The sequence below is a fragment of the Lissotriton vulgaris genome, chromosome 3_1, assembly GCF_964263255.1.
Source record: "Lissotriton vulgaris chromosome 3_1, aLisVul1.2, whole genome shotgun sequence".
Lineage (NCBI taxonomy): Eukaryota > Metazoa > Chordata > Amphibia > Caudata > Salamandridae > Lissotriton > Lissotriton vulgaris.
The window spans coordinates 1,637,236,276-1,637,254,721 of NC_141689.1; the positions used below are offsets into that span (position 1 = coordinate 1,637,236,276).

Sequence of the window (18,446 nt, forward strand, 5' to 3'; positions counted from 1 at the left end):
AAATCAGTGTAAGGCAATGTCGACCCTCTTTCCTGGTTTTACAATCACTGGAAGATGAATTTATAATTTCAACTGTTCTATTGTTTTTAAAGAATGTTTTTAAATGTAGGAAATACATTTTACTGTAAAGTGGATTGTCGGTCTATTGTAAACTACAATACAAATCACTGAAACGATCTCTTAAGAGTGATTGATAACAAGCATGCTATGATTCTTTTATGAGTTTCTTTATTGTGCTTTTATGATTATTACGTGATATAATCGAATAAAGTGTGTTTGATTTGATTATAAAGCACAATTACAATCACCTGGGCCACTAACAATAACCTTCTCAATCTTTTCCGGTGGAATGTTTGGAGCAATGGTAGGATCGTCCCGATCATAGCAAGCTGGAAAATAGTATTTTGACTATTTTGGTTTCAAAGGACAGTTTAAAAATTAAATATATATATTCACTTTAATGGTCAATGTTGACATCACATATGCAATCTTTGCTTTGTGTCCAACACAGGACACATTCCATCATTCAGAAATATATCTGTTTCAGGCAGTTTGTGAACCTGTCCTGACTTTTTGATTTGTCATACAATTGCATGTGCATCTGATCACACTTTTAGATTCGAAGATTGTAGAATTAACCAGGACTATTGGTCACAGGAACATGCTGAAAGAGGTGATTGGTCTGATCCCTGTTGAACACAACATTTTTTGGCTTACTGCCTTGCTCAGACAACTCTGACTTGCTTGTTAAGAAGAAATTACTTGTTCCACTCAAGTGCTGAAACCAACATTTGCAACAGTTCTGTAGGTTTACCAGAATACAACTGCATTGCATGCAGCTGAAAAGTTAGCTGTGTTGCCGGTGTCCTGGGAGGTTAGGATTTTTGCTTTGATGCTAGCTAGTGTTTTCAATCAGCTGTTAATACTTCTTGTCAGGCAAAAGCCAGACTGGTAGCCATGGTACAAATTATCCAGTTCACTGCACTATGAAGATGAACCTAAAAAACAGGGTGACTAATTCAAGTCGAGCCCAGTCATTCAATTATAGGGGTGCACAGAGGCGTAAACTGCACCAGTGGATTCTCCTATTACACAAATTTAAACAAGGATCTTCTGTTTTTACTGAAGGCAGTTTCTATTGCAAACACTTAACATAATTACCTTTTTGTTTCAATAGTTAATAGATGCCCTGTTTGTACTCGCTAATTTCAAGCATTGTGTCTTTAAACTCTCAGTATTAAAAATATTTCGGTTTTTTAGTGATATACATGCTTATTTATCCAATAGGTGAGGTCAACCAAGCAAATGGGTTATTTAAGGCTCATGATCATTGAGATTTCTTTGCACCCGCACATGTGACTTACCATCATCTTGAATTATGCGTCTCAGATAATCAGCCATCAAATTTCTAAGTGCTCTTTTATGTGGCAAGCCTAAACGATGCGGAAATACTACTGAAGTGTCAATCACACGGTCGTGAATGAGCTGTGAAAACAAATTATGCAAGGGAAATTATGTTTTTTATTAAACAATTTTTATAGCAGAGAACAAATCTAGCCAGAGGCAACATTCCACAGTTCAAAGATTATCCCAGAGCTCTAATATGTTGTCCCTATTCAATGTTATGCTTGGTGAAGAAAGGTACAAGCAAAATGAATAGAATAATATGGTTGGGACAACATTGGCAAACTTATGCAGCACAAAGATTGCTACAACAGGTATGGCAAAGAATGATAGGGTCACTTTAGGATTTTAATAACCCAAACCCTGCTACACGAACAGCCGTTTGAATGTGAGAGGTTAATACAAAAATGTTCTCTCTTCAATTCTGTAATTCCACATTTTCCTTAAAAATAGAAGCTATGGACCCAAAGTACCTGCTAATGGACTCTTAACAAGTTGACAATAGGAACCCTAGTGAGTTTTAGGAGAAAGCTAAAGACCTGGCTGTTTCAGGACTAGACGCTAAGCATGCTTACTGTTGTCTCCAGCACCAAGACACCTCCGGGTATTCGTGCGCTTTTACAAATTCCATTAACATTAACAAATGTGAGACCAATGCAGTATGAGTGATGTTTAAATTTACACTTATTCAGTTAAGGCAGTCACATCTTATACAAAACTTACCACTGATTATTGTAATATATTAAAACTTTTAATATTAGTGCATTAGCTGTCCACTACATTCTTCTATTACATTCCTATTAAAGCTCAGGCTCCAAAAATCATATATATATGTATAAATCCACATTTTATAAAAGCTTTAAGATGAATAGCAATATTTTCTTACTTACATGGACACTGCCATGTCACAAAACACTGAAAGATTCACATAAGTCCCAATGACAACCTGTTTAGAGACTCTTACCAAGTTGACTTATCGCACAAGAACTGACTTCCTATTTTTTGGCTTCAGATAGATGTGTGGCTTGAAACTTCTAGGCATAAGTTAAACAAAAATCTTAGGTACATGAGAGACCCAAAACTGAAATCATTCAAAGAGACCTTTATTAACCTCAAAGAGATTTAAGGAAGAAAGTGCACAAGACAACATCACAGCAAAAACATTTCAAGAAAGCTGAAGACTAAAAGACCCTGTCCCATGACAAGTAAATCTTCACACAATGATTTGCTTGGAATGACCTATATTGCACATTGGCACAAAAGCAATAATTGAATAAACAATCAATTCATGAACCACACAGGGAAGAGGAAAAGCCCAGATAAGAAGGAAAGGTTACATTCCAATCCAATCCAATCCAAAAATCCTTTATTTCGGCCATATAGACCATAAAAGATGCAGTAAAAATACAATACATACATTTAAAATACAATGTTAAATACATTATAAAAGAGCCTCTTCTCGTCCAGCGAGGAAAGGGGAGTGCAAAACAATACCATGATTCAGAGGACAGTTTTCTATCTAATGATCCATACTGCCATTAAGAATTTGGATATGGCGAACACAATGTGGCCCAAAGTGCTAGTTTTCATTACTCTGTATGCCTGTGTGTACTTCCTGAACCCCAGGTTTCTACAGAGCGGCGCTATCCAATATTTCCTGGGTCTGTGATAGGCAGGGCATACAAACATGATATGGAGGTCATCTTCCTCATGAGTGTTGCAACATGGACACAATTTGTCACCCCCTTTGGTCCATTTACAAGTAAAAGTTTTGGTAGGGAGTGTGCCAAGCCTCCATTGCACAAACAATTTCCTCGCCAGTATAGGAAAAATAAAATCCATAAAAGGTTCGAAGACATAAGAATTTTTGGATTCCAAGAATCGCGCAGTGAGGGTGCCGCTGTTTTGAACATTCACCATGAGTGAGAGGCTCCTGTCCTTGTAAATTTGGGTCAAGGCTTTGCGTGTGATCCTTTGGCAACCTCGAGCAGGATCGTCCCATAGCTCTGACAAGTTCATACTGAGCAGTTCATTCTTTACAAAAGCGAGCCAGGGGATTTTGCTGTTGCGGTTCAGGCTCATGACATGGATAAGGTCCTGTCTATAGTGGTGTAGTTCGTTAGTGGACCATAGCCGGTGCCAGAACTTCACTGGCTTTGACACAAGCTCTTCAGCAATAGGGGGAAGACCCATGTCTAATCTTAGTGGCAAAAGTGGCGTGCCTTGCGGGAGACCTAGTAGGCGCCTTAAAAAGCTGTTTTCCACTCCTGCCAAGTCTTTGCCTGCTTTGTACCCCCATAGCTCACTGCCGTACATGGCCGCTGCCTTAGCTTGAGTCCTATATGTTTCAAGGGCCGGGCTTAAGGGCTTAAAGGTGGAAGTATTTGCCACCTTCAAAATTGCACCCGACAGCTGGGACAGTTTAACCCTTGATCTGGCTATCTGGCGGTCCCATGATAGGTTTTCCTGGAGTGTTACCCCCAGATATATGAAGGTAGAAACCCTCTCAAGGCTAACAGTACCCAGGGTGGGGTTGGGTCTGGCTTTGTTAGGAGGATTGAAAATCATGAACTTGGTCTTCTCTGTGTTCACCTCAACCCGTGTTGTCGACAGAAGAGACCAAATCCGTTCAGGATCCTCTGAATCCCCATGGGAGATTTGGAAAGCAGGAGGGTGTCATCAGCAAACATGATTGCCGGAACCCTCCTGCCTGCCAAAATTGGGGCGTCATTGTCCTTAACGTTATCTAGGTGTAGTATAACGCTATTAATGAAAAGACAGAACAGGGTCGGTGCCAGGACACAGCCCTGCCTGACCCCTCGTCGGACAGGAAACCTGGACGAAAGCTTACCATCCCTCCCACACCTCACCTGTGCATAGTTGTTCTCATGCAGCCTGGTTATAATGCTGAGTAGCTGATGGGGTACTCCTAACTTTTCCAAGACCTCCCACAGTTTCCTGCACGGGACTAGGTCAAAGGCTGACCTCAGATCCACGAAGACCATGTACAGCCTTCCCCCCTCTAACCTCACCGTCTTCCAGTATAGGAGGACGAGGCGGAAAATCTGATCCATGGTCGACGTGTTTTTCCTAAAGCCAGCCTGCAAGGGGCTCATAATATCGTTGTCCTCCACCCAATCTAGCAGATGGTTGAGAATAAGGCGCGCAAAGAGCTTTTGGGGTACATCTATCAGGCTAATCGGCCTGTAGTTCGCCGGGAGCAGAGGAGACCCCTTCTTATAAATCGGCACAATCTCTGCCCCCAGCCAAGAGCCGGGGACCGCCATACCTCCTAAGATGGCGTTAAAAAGAATAAGGAGGTACGGACACCAGATATCAGGGTGATGCCTAAAGAGATCCCCCGGTAGCTTATCCAGCCCCGGCGCCTTTCCCAGCGCTAAGCGCTCCAGAGCAGACACCACCTCACCTAGGGAGAATTCCAGGGCCGTATCCGAAGTGCTTGTGGGCACTGCCACCACTCCGTCGGGCCATAGAGTAGTATCTTGGTAGAGTGCCCCGAAATGGGCCTCCCAGACAGAGGGGGCAATGTTGGGTTCGACTGCTGGTTTAAGTTCCCCCATCCCATTGTTTACCAGGGCCCAGAATTTCCTAGAATCTTTAGCTTTTAGGGCTTCAGACAGGTCATGCCAGTGATTCCAATCCCACTCTGCCCTTGCATTGGCCATTGCTGCTTTGTACTCCCTCCTGAGGTCACGAACCTTACCCTTATTAGAGCCCTCCTTGATGGTAGCAATTAGCTCGGATTTAATTGCCCTACAGGAGGAGGTGTACCAAGTGGGGGTACGAGTCTTTTTCCTTCGGTTTTGTACCACCGGATGGAATACCTCTGCAAGGTCCCTTACTAGTCCCTGGTGAATGGTGGCTAATCTCTCATTATAGTCCGAGGGTCTTGGTTCATTTATGAGAGCATCCACCTCCTTGAACCTGGGGAGTGCCAGACCGTATAGCTTATTTATGGCATCTTCTGTGCTGAGCAACTTCCCCATTTAACACGACGCCTGTTTGTGGAGAGGAGCATATCCCCCTGATCCTCTCCGCAGGCACTAATGGGCGAGCCCGCTGGGGGCAGGGGATGCTGGATCTCCAGGCGGAGAGCATTATGGTCGCTATCCGACCTTGGTAGCACCCTAAAGTCAAGGACTTTTGGCCACAATGTTATATCTAATAATATATAATCCAGCCTTGACTCATGGCCCTTTCTGTTGAAAGTGAACAATGAGGGGGTATCTGAGGGGGTACGGCCATTGCAAGCCCTCAGTGCAAAGTTCAAGGTAAGGGACACGAGTTGTACTGCCAGCGGGGACCAGGCTTTGGGGTGAGGCGAAGACGAGGGTGGGACCCCCCCAATAATCATCCTCAGCAGTGAGGGCACCCTCCTTTAGTCCTTCTAGGGGTTCGAAGTGACAATTAAAGTCCCCTCCCATCACTATCTTATGGACACCTGATAATTGGCCTAGGAAGGAGGACAGTTCATTTAGGGTGGGGGATTCGTTTGGCGCGGCAACTGGTCGCGAGTAAACATTAACAATGGCCCAAGATGTTTTACCAGGCCATGTGAGCAACACGCACTGGATGTCCTGCGAAAATGTATCCATCCTTTCCGCCCGACACCCAATGTGACTCGCTATCCAGATCGCCAGGCCTCCCGACGGCCTCCCCCTCCCGCTCCATTTTGCTGGAATTTCAAAAATTTCAAACCCCCTTCTGGTCTGTGGTTCCCTCGCCCATGTCTCCTGAAAAAGGAGGATATCGCTACCACTTAACAGGAGATCCCAATCTGGTGTGCCTTCCTTATTTGCGATCCCTGCCACATTCCAGGAGAGAATTCTCAACCCTGGACCTTGTGGTAGTGATCTTGGCCCTCCAGGGGGAAATGGTGCGGTGGCTGTGGGGGGGTCAGTGTCTTGCGGGCCGGTAATAATAGCCGGAGTGGTAGATGATACATCCACCTCCGCTGATAGCGAGCTGTGAACAATCGGGATATTAAGTAATGACCCTTCTTGACCCGGGATGCCTTCCAGGGTAACCCTTCGTTCTTTGGCGGTATCCTGTAGCCTATTGTCAGTTACAGGAACAGCACTCACTTCCCCCCTGCCTAAGACCCCGCACACAGAACTTTCTGGACTCGGTTGAATGACCCCCTTTTGTGGTCAGTCCACCTGATCAAGACAGGAAAATCTATTATGGTGGATAAAGTTGCCAGGAACGGGAAGTGCATGATGCTTGGGCCTGTAACGTGAGCCATCTACAGCGAAGCCCACTCTAGTCCACCCCTGCTCCCTCCCCACCTCAGTATTACAGGCATTTGGGTAGAAGTGTGAGAGAGACACTAGTTCAATGGTGGACTTATCAGGTCTTACAAGCCAGTTACAAATATAGGGAGCGACCTGTGGGCTTTTAAAGCTAACAATGATGCAATCCCCCGCCCTGTTCTTTGGGGTAAAACCAATCCATGGAATCCTCCTGACCATCAAAACCTCGCCTTTTAAGTTCGGAGGGAGGGGCCTGTTGATATTGAGCCAGCTTATTACCTTATTACGTAACGAGTCCTGCGGCTCCCTTGCATCACCGGTGAGCTCAGGCACTCCCACCATGATCGCCGTGTAGGGTACTGCCTCGGGGGGCAAGTTGACCACCCTGCGCCTAGCATTAGGGCTAGTAGTGTGGCCGGTGCGACCGTTGGCAGAGTTCTCATCTCTCGATAGTTGAGAGGATGCAGGTTGCTTGGATCTTCTAGGAGCAGGAACGGGGGGCCTTGACGTTTGGGGTGGCAGTGGGTGCGTTTGTGGGGCAGAAGCGCTGTTGTTGCTATGCTGGGCCCCTGACTGGACTGGTACCACGTTTGAAACCTGGGAAGTCGTTGCAGGAGTCGGAGGTCTGTTCCCAGTAGACTCCCGGGGGGCTCTTTGAGCATTTGGGCCCGGACCAAGACTGTTCCTTTTATGAGTATTTTCTAAGGCCATCAGTCTAGCCTCTATGGCGTCCAGTTTTACAGACAGAGGGTTCAACAAGTTCTTAAGAATGTCCGTAAGTGAACTAATGAGCATGTCTGTGTTATTAGAAGGTGCCCCACCAAATATGAATGGGCCTGAACACCCTGGTAAGGCCGTAGCTGATGGAGGGCCCGAGTGGTCCGACCTAGTCCCTGGGGAGGTGACCTCAGGCGAGGCCGAGATGTCTGTGCTGATATCCAGATTTTGCTTGGTTGTGTCGACTTTGGCCCTCTTTGCCCTTTTTAATTTCCTCGACCTTTTTATTTTCGGTGGTTGTTCCACTCTGTTAGAACAACAGCCTGGCCCACATCCTGCGACTCAGTTCCCGTGCAATCCGCATTAGAGGAGGGATCTACAACCCCAGAGGGGCGTGGTGAATCTCTATCCCTCTGGGGGTTTGACGGGGTCCTTAGTTGTTGTAGGACTGACTCAATAGTCTGGTCGATACTGTCCATGAGTGACAGGTGGGTGGCGTCCAAAAGTAATGGGGTACTAGCATCAATTGAAGAATCCGTGGAGTCCAGTGACAAGTTTTCTGAGCCCATCTCAGGGTGAGTGTCCAGCACTGGATGGCCTTTATTGGCCAGAGCACTGGCCTTAGGGAAAATTTTTTCCAATGTACTAGAACACTGGTGCAGCTTTACTCCTGGAGACCCTGGTTGCCATATTGCAGTAGGACACACAGGGGCCGTGGGGAGCACGGCGTCAGAGGGGTGGCCAGGTCCGGTCTCTACCGGTCTCTACCAGCCTCTAACGGCCTAAAACGGCCAGCCCTTTGCCCGGGCTTAGCCCGGCGGTCGCCCGCACGCGTCCCGCGATGCGCGTGTGTGGGGATGAAGATGTAGTGGGTTGGGGCTAAGAGGCGTGGCCAGCCGGGAAGAGTCCCAGGTGCGGCGTCTCAGCAGCCGCTGGGATACCTGGGACTCGCAGTCCCGCTGTGCCGATGGCAAGCGTCCAAGTCCCTCTTCTGGGCACACGAAATCCCCACTGGAGCCTCCTGGTCAAGCAAGTAATCCGCTGACGATCCAAGCCTTCGAGCAGCAAAACACTTTGTTTAAAAGTCAGGCCTTCTATGGCCAGACTTTACATCTTCAGGGCTCGTTCAATAGCTGCTGTGATCTTCTGCATCTTTGAATCCCTGTCGACATATCCATCGCCATTCTTTTTGGAATGTACCAGTTGACCTTCAACTGTGACCTCCAACCACCCTGTCGATGTTGGAGTACCCTCTCCAGTTATCGCCAGCTTGCCTGGGAACATTTCTTCCAGTTCCGCCTTGAGCCGTTGATACTTGGGGCGGTACCCTCAGGCTCCACAGTAGAGAACGTGTACTTTCACCGGCATGGCTACACTTCAATTATCTCTTTCTGGTGGATGAACAAGGTACTTGCCTTCAGTAACGCCTTATCTGGTAGAGACTATCCAGCCGCAGATTCCTTACCTTAGAATTATCCCAATGCATCAGACTGGATCCAGATTTTTTTTCGTTTGCAGTACACCTGCACGCCAGTAGGTGGTGTTGAACGGCTCCGCATGGTGCTGTCTGCTCCTGGTGACATGCGCAGTGCCAATATAGGCGTCACCTCAGCGTGCCACCATCCATTTCTTTTTGTGAATTTCCCCACCAGGAGTGCGGAGCCACATATAAAACCGACCACTGGTGTGAAAAATTAGGGCTCTGAAAGGGGAGCAGCCTTGTACCTAGAAATCCAATCGCAGAGCGTAGAGGAGAGGATGGGTGGGCCAGTAAGAAATCTGCGGCTAGATAGTCTCTTTACCAGATGAGGCATTACCGAAGGTAAGTAACTTGTTCATCTAATAGAGACTTCAAGCCGCATATTCCGTAACTTAGCATAGATATTCAAACAATACCTCTCCAGTGGTGGGGCTGAGACACTGATTACACTAGAAAGTCCTCTAGGACCAAACAGGCAAAATGCCAATTTCGATGAACCAGGACTGTCAAGGCAGAAGTGCTTTGTAAACATGTGCAAGGAAGCCCAATTTGCTGCCTGACAGTTATCCCCAGGAAGGGTGCTCCGCATGCTAATGCAGTGGTTACAGCTTTGGCCCTATAATTAGCTTGCCTACATTCAGGAGGTTGCTTTTTGGCCAATGCGTAACAGATTTTGATGCAGAGTGCTATCCATCGTGAGATGGTCCGTTTCTGCACCGACTTTCCTGTTTTTCGTTCCGACGTACCCAACAAGCAATTGATCAGTCAATCAGAACTCTTTTGTGAGATCAAAGTAGAACAACACTTTTTGGGTCCAGTCGGAGAAGTTGCTTCTCATTATTAGAGGGATGTGGTGGAGCATAAAAAGTTGGCAAAGTTGGCCTACATGAAAGGGAGTGACAACTTTCGGTAAAAAGGAAGCTATAGTTCATAGAATAAGTTTGTATGGGTAGATATTCGGGTATGGAGACTTGGATGACAAATCTTGAAGCTCACTGACCCTCCAGGCTGATGTTCTTGCCACCAGGAAGGCCGTCTTGATGGTAACCATGTAGTGTGGTTCCTATATTCCCAATATGCTCTGCGTATTGGAATAATATATACTGTGCTTTAGACGTAGGATTGAAGTCTACTAGGTCCCTACCGAATAAATTAAACTTAATAGTGAGTGCCAGCTAGCTCAGAGGTCACTAGAAACTTTCTCGAATTCACAAGAAGGGATTAGTTTCTGACAACCGCATAAACATGACAACTTTGTTTCCCAAGAATAAGAAACCAAATCTCTAGAGTTGCGGAAATAATAGATAACTATTTTACTCAGTCAATCGGGCATGCTTCGTTTCACCAGAGGTGCTGAGAAATAGAGAGACGGGCGTTTTCAATAAAAGGTATTTATTGAACAGTCTTATTTCTCAAGCATTGGAAATAAACTGCTACAATCGTAATACTGGTTATAAAGTACAAGGCATATAATACGAACAGTATTATAAAGTAGTACTGTAAAAGCATGATATGGTTTCCAAGCCATAAAGTGCATAAAATGTATAAAATACATATAGTGATAAAATGATGACTAAAAGTACTCAACTGGTGCTTCTAAAATACGCCTACCCTGGTGTACCTAACCTAAGTCTAGTACAAGGGAAGAAGTAATTGAGGAGTAGCTTAAGTTTAGTAGTTCTCTGCCAGGAATCTATTCCAAGAATTCTCTCAAAGGTCTAATCGGCTCCGTACCTTGGTTTTAGAATGAAGGAGGTCTTGTATCTCTCTCTCAGGACTCTATTTTCCAGATACCCGCAAGGGTAAGCCGGAAACACTGGAGCTGGATTTCTCGGCAAGAGAAAAAACAGCGTCTCTCTCAGTGCGTCAGTTGGAGGGTCGGCTTCCTTTGGCACTTGCTGCTGTAGGGCGTCGGGCAAGTAGGCATATTTATACTTTAAGGTGCCGAGTTTGACGCATGTTTGGACCTAATAACGTGACTCAAAGGCTAAATTCTTGGAAAACGCCAGGAGTTCTCGGAGAACTTAATATTCAAGCAAGGGGAAGTCCCTAGCTGCTGAAGGCAGGGTTTTCCAAGAAATTGTTGTGTATTCTCGGAACTTAGTGGAAGTAGCCATGCCGTATTTGGGCTGGGCTTGGGCCAAATATGGTAGTGATTTCTTTGCCTATATAAGGATATGATAATGTATACATACATAAGTGCATGAATCGGGAAAATTACACTAGGGTCCTAGATTAATTTACAACACCCACTCCATGATCTTAAGTTCAATAAAGCTAACCTAATAAGCACTGAACTTATCTAAAGCTAGTGTTTACAATCCCACCCCAAAATACATAAAAATGCACTTGAAATGGTTGTACATGAGGGAAAAAAACAAAAGTATTCCGCATTTCCACAGTTCGCATTTTAAGGAAGTGATGACATTCTAAGCATATAGTATGGTATCTAAATATGCAAACCGAATGAACCAAGAATTTATTTTTATGAAAATGGCTCTTAAATACAGAAAGAAAGGTTGAGACCATTTCATAACATTACATATTATGGCAATTGCTATATGAGGACAAGGCCAAATATTTACTCTAGGGTATTCAAAAAGAAAAATAATTTCTTGTTCTCTAAGAATAGTTCTACTTTAAGCAGATTATTCTGTGCCAAAAGTTCAAATGTTTTGGAGAGAAAAAATCCAACTGGTTGTGAAAAAATAGAGTTCCAAAGTTAGAAGTCTTTGTTTTCAAAATTTGAAGGCCGAATTTCAGAGTTCAGGGAACGCTGTGTGCATGAATCAAAAGCTATTCTCGGTGTCAGGAGAAAACATCAGATCGTCTAGGCTGGCAAAGAAATCGTCTACCACAATAGGTGAGAGTGGAACTACTTATTCAAGCAGATCAAATGTGCACAGATGCGAAGCATTGCAGTCAGCGCCAGGTGCCACATTAGCGGTGTTCATATCAGATAGTACCTGTGTGCCTGTTGATCCTCGTATCTCACCCTCAGTTAGACTTACTGGTGAGACCTCAATGAATGCAGTCATCAGGATTCGTAGCCGTTGGATACAACACAATGCATAAGTCGTTACTGGACCTAGCAAGGCGTCGACATTCGATGGAAGGACTGATGGAAGTGTAAGACAAATGTCCAACACTCATTCCTCTCCGCAAAGCAGGCATCGTAGAATAGGTAAGATGCAATCTTGCCAGATTGGTCTGAACAAAAGAAACCAGGTTGTGTTCAGATCTCTTAAACGAGCCAAGCCAAGAATCTGTGTAATTCTCTCACGATACCTCATGGCAAGGAGGGTCCCTTCCATGGTGGTCTGGGTATCGTTGGTTACCGGACTTGCCATATCGGAGCAGAAGGAATAAAAATAGAAATCCTGCTACTAGTCCCAGGATGAGAGGCAGGCCGCCGAACACAGAGTGCACGAAATTGGGAAAAATGTCAAGGACTGCTTCAAATGGTGTTAACAGTCCCGAAAAAATCGTCTTAAATACATGTGAGATGCCACTGGTATCAGACATATTTAAGATTTGACTTAACATTTCTGCGAAATGTACTCGGCAGTTTGTTGATAATAATGCATGTATCTCTGCAGATGTCCTCGCAAATTGCAGATCATACGTTTCTCTAGAAGAGGTCAGTGGCACAGATTTTTGCAAAAGAATGGCTTTTATTCTGCTTAAAGTATCAATTTGTATAAAAGAGATATTCAGTGAAGGCCATAATGCCGTCCCACTGTTTGTTTTGTGTGTTGGGTACAATACTTGCATACAACAAGTCACCATGGACGTCACACTAACGAGATAAAGTTTTCCTGTCATCATGCCACAGCAGCTGTGATCATTCAACATAACGTAACTGCCATTGGATAGCTGCCTGAAAATGGGTTCTATCACAGTGGAGGGAGTACCGTGCAGGTGGCAATAGAGGTTATTTGCAGAGCCGTTGCAGGCTCCGTGTAAATTAATACCTTTGCACAGAAGTGTTCCACTTAGTGAGTTTTTACAATTTTTTCCACTAAGGAATACCTCTTTTCCCTTGTTCCAACATTTGTGTGTGTAAGATAAAGTCCATGTCGACTTAATGTATTCTTTACCCAACCTTTCATACAGGCCCGCTGGCATATGCTGTAAACGATGGGTACTCATAGTACGGCCCGCGGGCCGCCGGCGGCCCGGCCTACCTTCATTGGCGGCCCGCGGACCTTGTCTTGCCATATGCCTGTTCCTTCCTGGAAGTACGCAGCATACGTAGTGAAAACTTTACCATTCCGAGGGCGCAGCCCGTCGTGCATACGCAGTTTGTCTGTCCGCCTCCCGTGTTTGACTTTCAGAAGCTCAGATTTCAAACCCTTTGGTGCTCTGGGGCGATGCTGTCCATTGGCAGGAAGTGAGCGTGCTTTTCTGTGCCCCCCAGCGCGGCTGATTAAGCTGACTTGCACACATCCATCAATTGATCCTGGCGCAAGAGGCATAGCTGTCTTTAGTGCTGCGTCACAGGGGCTCAGGTAGCACAATATCCCTTCCCAGATAGCGAGGGTCCTCTTTCATCCCAATAGGATTGTCTTTTCAAACCCAAAATGGATATGGGGCGGTGGGAAGAGAGGAGGCATTTCCTTGTTTACATCACGTTTGCTATGCCCCTGCTCCTCAAATGCAACCCATGAGGGTTTTCATTTGTTGCCTATTGTGTTGAATCTCTGGTCTCCATAATATTCCGTAAAGCTTTTTGCTCAGGCAATTGTGTGAAGCACTTAGCGCTCACATCTGCATGTGACCAGCAACGACCACAGGTTTGAACCGCTGTGGCAGAACCTACTTGGCCTTTCATCACTGTGATCTTCATTCACTACGCACCGTTCACTGGGCTGATCTGCAATATTAGGAGATCGCAGTTACAAACCCTGTGTATGCATTTGTTGTGTCTGCAAACAACATGAGCGACCTGTGCCAGTTTTTCATTTGCGGAGGAGTCTATGCAGTAACATTTTATGTATCTTTGTTTTAACGAACAAGGTTCCCGAACTGAAACCTTTATGTGTTGTAGACGGAGCGAAGAGTGTGGGGGTTAATGCTGGAGTGGCATAAATACCCAAAACTAGAGGCAGTCTGTTTGTTCTGGTTATTGGGTGGGTGGGGGTGGGGGGCAGGCCAATTAGGGATCGCTTGACTTACAATTGCGACAATTTGAATACTTTATCTCTGGTGTCTCAAAGCCATCTTACCATTGGATTCAAAACCGAGCTCAAAGTATAAACCCCTTTAGTCCTTGACCCTCACGGTAGCAAAGCTGAGCAGTCCAAGGCTCACCCAGGGAGGTGGTGTGGCCAACGAAGCTGCAACTCAGTAAAATACTGGATTACATGAAATCAAGGTTTTCTTAAAAAGTACTTTCAGATGCACACCGCTAAATTTTGTGCACAAAAATGAAAATATACAAAATAAAAGAATATCCAGATGCCTCTGGTGCTCCTTTTAGACGGCTCAGGGGTGAACACAGTGCATCAGTCCCTGGCTACAGCACAAACGTTTCACAAAATAACCCCACCTACAGAATCAGCACATGATCAATGAGGACCTCTTTCATACTGGACCAGCCAGGCTTCCTTAGAGTGTTGCACAGGAGATGAGAGTTTGCGCACATTACCTTAAGCAGCCTATGACTAGCTCATTACTAGCCAAGTTTTGGACTGCCCCCGGTGCCTCCTTAGATCCAGAACAGATTCTCCAGGCCCAGGCCTATTCCAAAAGACAAAAAGATCCAGACCAAGATATTGTCTAAGTAGCTGAAAGGGCACACTACCACACCAAATTAGGGAGGCATATGGGAGTCCAATGGAGGATTACAGCTGACTGCATAGCATGGATAGTATGGGACCTGGTACAGGTAAGGAAATTAGTCCCCTTTACCACTTTTGGGTTAGAAAAATTCAGCAATTGTCTGATCTCAGCTCCATCATCACATCTACCTCCATCTCCACAACCAGCTTGATTTCCATCGCCCTGCAACACCAGCTCCACCCGCAGGTTGATCTTCACACCCGATAGGTAAGCACGGGATCCTATTTAAGTATGCAATGTGATGGTCTCATCTGTTTCTCCTTTTGACTCTTCCTTACTTTCCCCATGTGTGACTCTTTCACCCAGTGCCTTTTCTCAAGACTCATCATCTCTCTTTCTTCCCACCTGTCTCACAATGTCCCCCACCCCCCTCTCTCTGGGTGTCTGCCATGTTTATCTCTCTCCATCTTTATTTATTAATTGTACAGTAACTGCATGGGATCAAAAAACTGCAATGAATAATAATTGCTATTGTCTGATAATAAAAACATTCTAAAAATGTGCTCCTTGTAGTTACATCTGCTTTGGAAATACAGCATTGTCTAGTAATGTTATGAAACAGTAGTGAAGTTTTCCCCTATAGCCCCGCCCCCCACTGACACCGCCCCCACCGGTGCAGCCCTCGGCCACAAACCACACTGTAAAGTTGGCCCCCGAGAGAAAGTTTGCGAGTACCCATGCTGTAGACAATACTTAAATTGGAAAATCGTCACTGGTATCATGATGGTGCCATGAATTATCCATTCAATGACAGGTTTCTCAGACTGTCAATGGTAATCTTTCTAGTTTTTTCATGCTCAGCACCGCATAGTCTGCTCCTATTTGTGCCAAAGAGATTTGTTTATCTGTAAGGTTAAATACAGAAAACAATGACGTTGTGTTGATTAGACGCCATGGCACGTAGCACGAAGATTTTGCAACGTCCAGCCTAACTGCATTATAGAACTTAATTAAGACTGGCCATGTTGTAACATTAGCAAGTCCTGTTCCATTATATCAATTGCAGAGGATACAATGTTGTTCAATGAATATATTCTGGAGGACAGAGTTGTTAACCATTGTCCACTACAGAGAGAGCTTTCTCTAAATTATTACGATCAATTTCTCATATTCTTTCTGCAGTTTCCAATTGCGTTATTTTCCAAGCTTCGTTGTACGCAGCGTATATACCGGCGTATATGAAATGTTTTTGCCGTGGTTTGCGAGGCCCCATTAAGAAATCTCGCAAATCATTGCTTTCTTTAAGTAAAGACAAGTGTTGTTTGATTTCCGGAAGTGTGGATGTCTTTAGCCACTCAAGGCATAGTTTTCCTACACTGTATGTTGTTACTATCCCTGGATGTTGGCTCTGGGAGTATCTTGGATCTAGCCTGTTCAGTTTTAATCCCTGTGTTTTGTTCAGGAATCTATCATGACAGTTATTGGTGTCTGTGGGCCAGATTAACCATTTTTTCCAATAAGGATTAGTTCTTTTTTGTGTTAAAATATATGGTACGTCTACCTCCTTTTCTATAGTATCATTACTCTCAGAAGTGGGTGTAGGTAAAGACTGTTTATTCAAATCTTTTATCTTAGCCAGGCCAAGACAAGAAGTCTGTTGAACAGTGTCATTTAAAAACATTATTTGTTCTGGTATAAAGCAGGCTCTGAACAAGGCTTCTAAACCTTGTACCTGCCAGTCTTTCGTGCCCCAGACATTTTTGTCTCAATGTTGTCTTTCCAAAAGTCGAAAGTTAATGTAGACCGCTGAGCATAAAAGTTTGCAGAATAAATATGTTTAGTGTTGGTCAACATTGTTTTTATTCCGGTCTTATTTATATTTTTTAAATAAACGTTTCTGGATTTGTAACATTAAACCCTGAGAAGTAGGAAAACTTTTCATGAAATGTTTTTGAGCTGCCTTTTGGTGGCGTGGGACAATGTTCCAATTGATTATATGTAAAAACATTCCTAGGACTTGCAGATTTATGCAAATAATAGTGACCATAGTGATTAAAACAATACATTTGTTCATAATCTGATGACCCTTCTAAATAGTCATGTTCAGTAAATTTTGCAGACATTTCTAAATCGGATATCATATTATTAATAGTCTCAAAGTCCCAATCATCAGAAAATGTGCTGGGTGATGCAAAGTCATAGAGGTCATAATCAGTTCTATCCCATGCTATACCACCTGGTATAGGAACGGCTGTGATGTTTACTGATGACAGGTCTCTTTTCCCGATGGGATGATTTGTGAGGTTTTAGGACCAAGTTGATTTACTGACTTGCTGTGTCCATTGTACTGTATTTTCCATCTATCATTTGTCCCAAACTTAGCCCCATCCCTACTGGGTAAATTCCCCCGCTGTGCTGGGGGGAGGGGGGACGCGCGCAGCGCCCGCATGCTCATGACAAGCTCAGCTCGTCATGAGCTACAGTGCTCCTGTGCTCATGACGATCTGAGCTCGTCACGGTCACTCCTGTTTCTTTAGAACGTTCAGCACAGCAGGGGAATTATCCCAGCGTGCGAGCGTTCTAAAGGCCATGACGAGCTCAGCTCGTCATGAGCACCGGAGCACTGTAGCTCATGACGAGCTGAGCTTGTCATGAGCATGCAAGGGGTTAAAACTAAAATCAGCCATAGCAGGAGAAAAAATACACCTAAACCAATCCAAAATTCAATCCATGGTGAAACCAGATATATTTTCTCAAGTTGATGAGAGTTCTGTTTTTTCTTTGAGAGTTTTATTTACTGGCGTTTCTTCAGGTTCACTGGGATCCTCAGAAAATGTATCAAAGTTGATGAAATATCCAGAGGCAGTTCTATCAATTGTTGGAATTGCATCAGGATTGTTATTAATCTTTGGAGTTGCATCTTCCTTTGTCATATTGGTGTAATCAGAGGCTACATCATTGTAGACCGGTGTTTCTTGACGAACTGTTATTTGGGTCTCAAGAGGCACGAGTTCCATGGCTTTGTTGCATAGTCCTTTTCTTACTGCAGGTTTATCAAACGTGATAAATATTTCAGTTTGAACCCCTTGGATACTAGCAAGATTCGGTCTTCTACTACATCTTGGGAGTCCATTGGGCCTACTACTTATTATTGGACACATGTTGTGGTTTGACCAGGTCAATGGACACAACTCGTTTTTCCTTTTTACTAGCAAGGGGCGGTAGTACTACTGATCTTGTTCCTTGGATTGCTAAGACAGGTACTGCTTTTCTGTAAGAAGGCCCAAATTCCTTCTTCACTGCTATCTTTTCCCTGACTAGATCCCCAATCTTTGGAATCCAGACGGGTCTTGCTGGGACAGGTGGTTTTTCTTCAGTGGCTGTTGGCTTTTGAGTTGTGTTACTCTGACTTCTTCTTGTTTCATTTAAGTCCTGTAAAACAGCCAAACAATCTTTGACATCAAATGGTTTTTGTTCCACCACTGAAGTTTGACAATCGAGATCTTCGATTATCATTCTAGTACCAAACAGTAATTCATAAGGAGTGATCCCCCCCCAGAGAATTTCTTGGCAGATTGTTAAGACTACGTTGGACACTTATTAAATGTTTGACGCACCCATCACCCGAACCTAATACCTTAGCTGTTATGGATTGCTTTATGTCACAGTTTTTTCTTTCCACTACCGCATTACCCTCAGGATGGAAGGGACTAGAATACCGCAATGCAACGCCCAAGCTAACCATAGCTCTCGAGCTCACAAGGAGGCTAACTGCAGGACCCTGGTCA

The 18,446-nt window shown here is 44.6% G+C and overlaps 1 protein-coding gene and 1 pseudogene across 1 annotated transcript in view; both read right to left on the reverse strand.

Moving 5' to 3' along the window:
- LOC147728286 (uncharacterized) overlaps positions 1-18,446 on the reverse strand; it is a 1,395,946-nt gene that overhangs the window by 154,604 nt on the left and 1,222,896 nt on the right. Inside the window, exon 15 of the mRNA XM_086963769.1 lies at positions 1,365-1,485. Within this exon, the coding sequence (XP_086819895.1) occupies positions 1,365-1,485 (121 nt within the window). The remainder of the gene's footprint in view (positions 1-1,364; positions 1,486-18,446) is intronic.
- LOC147728287 (selenoprotein W-like) lies at positions 8,472-8,770 on the reverse strand (annotated as a pseudogene).